The sequence below is a fragment of the Tasmannia lanceolata genome, unplaced genomic scaffold, assembly GCF_043159265.1.
Source record: "Tasmannia lanceolata isolate RefF3 unplaced genomic scaffold, GAP_Taslan_0.1 ptg000013l, whole genome shotgun sequence".
In the NCBI taxonomy this organism is placed as follows: domain Eukaryota; kingdom Viridiplantae; phylum Streptophyta; class Magnoliopsida; order Canellales; family Winteraceae; genus Tasmannia; species Tasmannia lanceolata.
Window position 1 is genome coordinate 46232474 of NW_027518690.1, and position 6674 is coordinate 46239147.

A 6674-nucleotide genomic window follows, 5' to 3' on the forward strand; every position below is an offset into this window, starting at 1 on the left:
ATTCACTGAAAGCTGAATCACACCTCTACTAAATCCTAATCCCCTTCAGCGGTAGAAAAATCTTCTGGCCATGGCAAAACCCTTATTCTTCCTCTCCAATCTTCTAACCCTAACCCTAATCCTCCGCTCAACCTCAGCGGTCGAATTCATCCTCAACGGCTTCGATCATTCCGATCTCAATCTCTACCACGATGCCACAATCCAATCCCGTATCCTCACTCTAACCAACGACTCCACATTCTCCATAGGCCGAGCTCTCTACAAAACAAAAATCCCAACAAAAACCGTAAATTCTAACCCCCCTATTCTCCCTTTTTACACCTCTTTTCTCTTCTCAATCTCTCCTTACAAACACTACCGACCTGGCCACGGTTTCGTCTTCCTTTTCGCCCCCTCAACCAATCTCGATGCCGCCAACGCCCAAAATCTCGGCCTTTTTAACTTCACAGGTAACGGAAACCCTAAAAATCACGTTTTTGGGGTTGAATTTGATTTGTTTCAAAACCCTGAATTCAAAGATCCCGATGCAAATCATGTCGGAATCGATGTCAATTCCCTCACTTCTGTTGAATCCCAATCTGCTGGTTACTGGCCGGATGAAAACCCTAATTCGTTTGTAAATCTAACCCTAAAAACTGGGGTTAATTACCAAGCTTGGATTGATTACTCTGATTTTCGTCTCAATGTAACCATGGCTCCTGCTGGCTTGAAAAAACCCCAAAAACCTCTAATTTCGACTTTTCTCAATCTCTCTGATGTATTTCTTGATGAAATGTATTTAGGGTTTTGTTCCTCGACTGGAAAATTGGTAGCAAGTCATAGGGTTTTAGCTTGGAGTTTCAGCAATTCGAATTCTTCGGCTTATAAATCTCTCATTACTTCAAATTTGCCATCTTTTATTCCGGCGAAGGAATCCGTTTCCCGATCACCGGGATTTATTGCCGGATTTTTGGTGGGTTCGGTTGTTTTTATGGGTTTTATCTTTACCATGTATTTGTTTTGGGTTCGGAATCAAAAGAAGAGAGGAATGGAAGAAGAAAAGATGGAGGAATGGGAATTGCAATACTGGCCACATCGGATAAGTTATAATGAGATTTCCGTAGCAACGAATTCATTTTCCGAGGAAAATGTGATTGGAATTGGTGGGAATGGGAAAGTGTACAAAGGGGTTTTGATTGGAGGTGCTGACGTGGCAGTGAAACGTATTTTTAATGAGAATGAAGATGGGATGAAGGAGTTTTTGGCTGAGGTTTCGAGTTTAGGACGTTTGAAGCATAGGAATTTAGTGGGTTTAAGAGGTTGGTGTAAGAGAGAGAAAGGGAGTTTGATATTGGTTTATGATTTTATGGAAAATGGGAGTTTGGAAAAGATGATTTTTGAATGTGAAGATGAGTTGATTTTGCGTTGGGAAGATAGGGTTAGGGTTTTGAAAGATGTGGGTGATGGGGTTTTGTATTTACATGAGGGGTGGGAGAGGTGTGTTTTGCATAGGGATATTAAAGCTGGTAATGTGATGTTGGATAAAGATATGGTTGGGAAGTTAGGGGATTTTGGTTTGGCACGTATGCATCGGCACGGGGAGGCTTCGAGTACCACACGTGTGGTGGGAACTGTTGGATACATGGCTCCCGAGGTGATTAAGAGCGGTAATGTTCGAACGGTTCTATTTTTTTTTATTTTTTTTTGAATGAAATTTTAAGAGGGATTTAATCGCATAAGGCATTTCGCAGCTGGTCATGTCATACCAGCCAGCCACCTCGTGAACGGAGACAACTTTTTGTCTCCATTCACAAGGTGGCTGGTCTGACATGCCGACATGCCACAGACCAGCTGCGAAATGCCTTTTGCGTAGGGCAGCCCTTTCAGCCCATTTTTACAAGGGCGCCCCTAGTTTAGCATTCCTCATTTTTTTTTATTTGGTTTTTACTTGAGAGAAATTATATTCTGTTCGGCGGACATGCTAGCCACCCTTGATATTTGATCCAAGGATCAAGATGCCATTGATCACATATCAAGGGCGGCTGCACTAATAATGGCATGCGGTTGCTTTAAGGAAGCTTCTTAAGGATATTTTGGTATATTTCACTTTTGCTTTAAGAAAGCTTGTTTTTACGTCTAAATTTTTTTGGGCACTCTTTGGATTGTTGACATTTTTCTAGAATGATTTGGAAAGGAAAGATATTTGGAAAAGTTCCCACTTGTTTACACACTAACATAGATAACTTATAGGATTTAGCCTTAAGCTGAATGGTCAATGGTCAAGGCTCTGTTCTTCAACTTGGAGGTTGTAGGTGTGAAACAATTGATTCATCTATTAGGTGTTAGAGTTAGAGTTGCGCTTATTCAATACTTCAACACTATGCCCCCTCTTTCTTTTTTTTTTGGACCTGCCACGTGGCATTAGCTCTAATACCATGTGAAACAACCAACCACTCCAAATGTCTAAGCTATTAGAGTTGGTGTCATTTAATCATTTATACTTCAACCTTAGTTCAATGCCAGCTTACCTAAAAAAATGATAACTTCAACCAACCCAATTCAATTTTTGCTTGAAGGAACCTTAAATTTACAATGGTATCCCTTTAAATTAACCATAATCATATCATTTCCTCGTAAATTATAAAAAGCTTTCCATCATAAATGTTTTTCTTGCAATCCAAACACATCCTCATGTTTTTACCCTAAACTTCATGTTTTTTCAACAGGTAAGGCATCTATTAAGACCGATGTGTTCGGTTTTGGGGTCTTGATATTAGAGGTAATATGCGGGAGAAGGCCAGTGGAGGAGGGGAAGCCTCTTCTGATTGAGTGGGTGTGGGGACTATTGGAACGGGACGAGTTGGCTCTCGGGCTCGACCCACGATTGAGAGCTATGGGTGGTTTCGACAAGGAAGAGGTGGAGAGGGTCCTACATTTGGGGTTGTTGTGTACATACCCGGACCCACAAACTCGGCCGAGTATGAGACAAGTTGTGAAGGTGTTGGAAGGGACAGGTGAGGTGGAGGAGCCGGGTAGCGAAGGCATGGATACTTATTTGCTCAACAAGATGAAATCGGTGTCTCTTTGGTCCAAATATCGTACACCTGGGCACAAAGGGCATCCCACGTTCGAGGCGCTCAAGCAATCGCTCTCATCTTCGGCGTCAATTTCTGATTCCGATCTCATCGTTGAGGGTAGATGACATATGCTTAGCTTGAATTTTGTTTGATTTAGTTCATTTATCTATTTTTGGTGTATATGTGTTTGTCAATTAAACAATTTTGAGAGAGAGAAAATGCAGTGTTCATATGTACATTGACTTATACTTTGTTGTGTGGTTTTTATACTTGGCAAAGAAGGATGAGGTATGAGATTATGAATTTGACTTTCCAAGAAGAGAAGAAAATCCGTTTTCATATCCTTTTTTTTCATTCGTTACATGTCGGTAGAGGCAGAAGTGGAGCCCTGGACATACCCTAACCATTTCAAGATTGACTTTGAAGGAAGAGAATGCGTGAGTCGTATAAAACAGCTAATGCACGTAGAAAAGTAAAGGGTAGTGAGGGTGCTATTATCAAAACTGATAGGTGGCAATAAAAGTGAGACTGCCATTAATACGATGGATGGTGTAATATGAGAGAATCGACCTGCCATCATTGGTTTCTTCTAAGAAGATGAGAAGAATTCCAATTACGAGGATTTGCGCTTGTGGGTTTTGAAGATCTTGGCTTTGGAATAGTCAATGTAATGATCACATACATGATACATGATATCCAGAGTAAAAAAAAAAAAATGTGAACTGCAACAGGCCTGGGCATTTCCTACAGAAATTGAACCAAATACATGGAAAAGAACAAACACAGATTCTTGAAAAACCAACTCAGATCAAGCGAGAGTATAATAGTAAAAATCATTAGACGATATCAATAGAAACCGACTGAATTCTTCACAACATTAACAACTCACATTACAAATCAACAAAGACAAAAGGCAGCCAAATCAACTAAACCACAAATGCAAACTGTAAGATCTTATGCGGGCAATCATTGATCGATGGACTAGATTTAAGAATAAGATTAAGGGTGGTGTTACCCACTGACCAAAGTGATCGGGTACGAGGATGATCAATACATCCTTATTGAGACTTGACTGATTACTATGGTGCTAGATTCAACTACAACAAGTAGGTTTAGATAGTGTAGTTGGTTAGAAGGATTAAACCAATTAGAGTACTATCGGGTGAAACTCTATGAGTTCTTTTTCTATAAATAAAGGAGTTCGTCTCTGCCTCCATCTGACTAACCAAAGGAGATCTCCTGCACCAAAGACCGGGCAAACCAGAGGCAGTAGAAGATGTAGTCCGATCCGATCGATCACTGCCATGACCGACCGAGTTAAGTTTCTTAATCTTTTTGTTGTATTCAAGTTTATTTGCATGGTTAGATAATGATATTGTATTTATTAGATCTATTGTGTTTATGATCATGACATATCTGTATGTATGATTGAATTTGTGATCCTAAGTTTCACACAAACAACTCATGATCCCATTAGTGGAATTATTTCAGAGATGTATGAGAATTTGGGTTCAGCATTATCTTTCGGAATGATCCCTTCATTTATATTCCAAAATAAATCTTAAAAATGAAGAAAAAAGGTATAGATCTTCGCAATGGAAGCGAAACCTAGATTTTCTTAGCAAAACCAGGCGCCTCAGCTCCTGAAATACCCAAATTTGTACGAGTCCTAACAACAATGAAACGGGAACAGGTCCGGAAAAATTCCAATAATCAGAGATGGCGCAACAGAGATTGATGAGATAGTTAAAGAATGGAGGCACACAACTCGTACCTTTGAGATGGCATCCCTCAAGCCCCACAAAGTCTACACCAAGGTGCATGTTAAGTACTAACCAATAGGACAAGCTCTGAGCTAATGGAACACGTTAGGTCAGGCCCTTTAAGCCTGTCACATACCATAGTGGGCCCCACTAGTCGCATACCTAGGTAGGCTGTCCTCGGTGGCTTATTCCGTGATGACTTTCACTCTAACCTTTTTTCCAAGTAGCTCATTAATTACACAGGTCGAACCTTTTTTCCAAGTAGCAGGTCGCCCCTTCTGCGGCGGCCCATTTTGTGGCAACTTCACTGGTAGCTTTCACGCTAATCTTTTTACTCGGTACCCCTTTCTTGGTAGTCCTTAATAAGTCACTTTTTCCGTGATTCGAACACCAGAGGACATGATGGATAATACCTAACCAATACGACGAACGCTCCGGAGTTGATGGAACGCGTTGGACTGGGCACTTTAAATTTGTCCCATACCATGCTAGGTCCCAGCCAGTCGCCTACCTATGTAGGCCCCACTCGTCCCACAGTTAGTACTGGTGGAGGCGGGCAGGGTAGGGTTTGACCCGGCCCGTACGAGTCTAGGTCAAACGGGCCGGGTAAAAATGACCCTGAAAATTTTACGAGTCAAGCTTGGACCCGCACCCAGCCCGTACGGGCCTGGTCGACCGCGGGTCACCCGGGTTTTTGACATATTTTTTAAGATCTTTTTGTTGGTACAGGGATTTGCTAGCCACCTTTGCCGACCATTTATTTGTCTTATTTTCTACCCGGTGGAAACTGCAACGATTCGCAGAAGTACGATTTCTGAAAAGTTAGCTAGTAATAAATAAGAATCATGAGTTACTAAGTTTTAAATGAGAAATTACAGAAAAATGGTAGCAAAGTGAAAAATTAAGAAAAAGAAAACCAAAAGAATGTAGTAAGATATGACAATTATTGAAAAAACTACAAGGAGAAAGCAAAAAATATGACAATTACGGGAAAAAGTCAAAAGAGCCAAAATAAAACCTTCTGCACTTCACTTCTCTACGAGCACCCCGGTTACACCTGCCCCGGCCCAGTTTTGAAGGGCCGGGTGGACCTACGGGTCAATCTCAAACGAGTCTATGATTGGTGACCCGGACCCGTAATTTACGGGCGGGCCGGGTGGACCCGCAGGTCCGGGTCACTTTTTGCCAGGTCTAAAGTACTGGTTTGTGGTTGGTGGTTCGGGCGGTGATGGACAATGTAGAGGGGACAGAAACGGTGGGAGCAAATGGTCTCACGGAAAACACTGGTTGAGGCATGCATTTAACTATTTTTTTTTTAAAGAAAGTTTTTCTTTCGTTAAAATTAGAATCCACATTAAATAAATTCAAACGCCTGCACTCCCCGCTTTGGCATGCATAAGGGTGTCAATTTTGGCTCGGGCTCGGAAGCTCGCTCGAGCTCGGCTCGAATCCTTAATGAGGCGAGCCGAGCCGGTTGGCCAGGCTCGTTAAGCTTAACGAGCCGAGCCTGAGTTCGGCCAGGCTTGGCTCGTTAAGGCTCGTTAAGAATTTAATATATTTAAATATATATTATATATTAATATATACACTAAAAGGGTTGTCCAGGGAGTGAAAGGGGGAGGCAAAATATGTCACTTCTTTTTTGGAACCCCATTTGTTACTTGGACCACCCCCCGTAGTGTAAAAAGAGTAGTCAAATTACACTAGATAGGGCTGTCCAGGGAACATGAGGGGTGTGAATTTAATATAATCCGAGCTCGATAAGGCTCGCGAGCCTGGCCGAGCCTGGTTCGAGCCCGAGCCGAGCTTTTAAGCATAACGAGCCGAGCCGAGCCTGGCCAAGCTCGGCTCGGTT

The 6674-nt window shown here is 42.0% G+C and overlaps 1 protein-coding gene across 1 annotated transcript; it reads left to right on the top strand.

The window, feature by feature from the left end:
* LOC143890304 (Concanavalin A-like lectin protein kinase family protein) lies at positions 1 to 3360 on the top strand. The gene is made up of 2 exons (XM_077394940.1): positions 1 to 1646; positions 2706 to 3360. The coding sequence occupies exons 1-2, from the start codon at positions 71 to 73 to the stop codon at positions 3179 to 3181; spliced, it is 2052 nt and encodes a 683-aa protein (XP_077251055.1). The 5' UTR covers positions 1 to 70; the 3' UTR covers positions 3182 to 3360.
* The last annotated feature ends 3314 nt before the right edge of the window (positions 3361 to 6674 follow it).

Coding starts and splice junctions, on each gene's coding strand:
- LOC143890304 (XM_077394940.1), top strand. CDS start 71: ATGGCAAAACCCTTATTCTTCCTCTCCAATCTTCTAACCCTAACCCTA. Junction 1,647..2,705: donor TCCCGAGGTGATTAAGAGCG/GTAATGTTCGAA, acceptor TTTTTTCAACAG/GTAAGGCATCTATTAAGACC.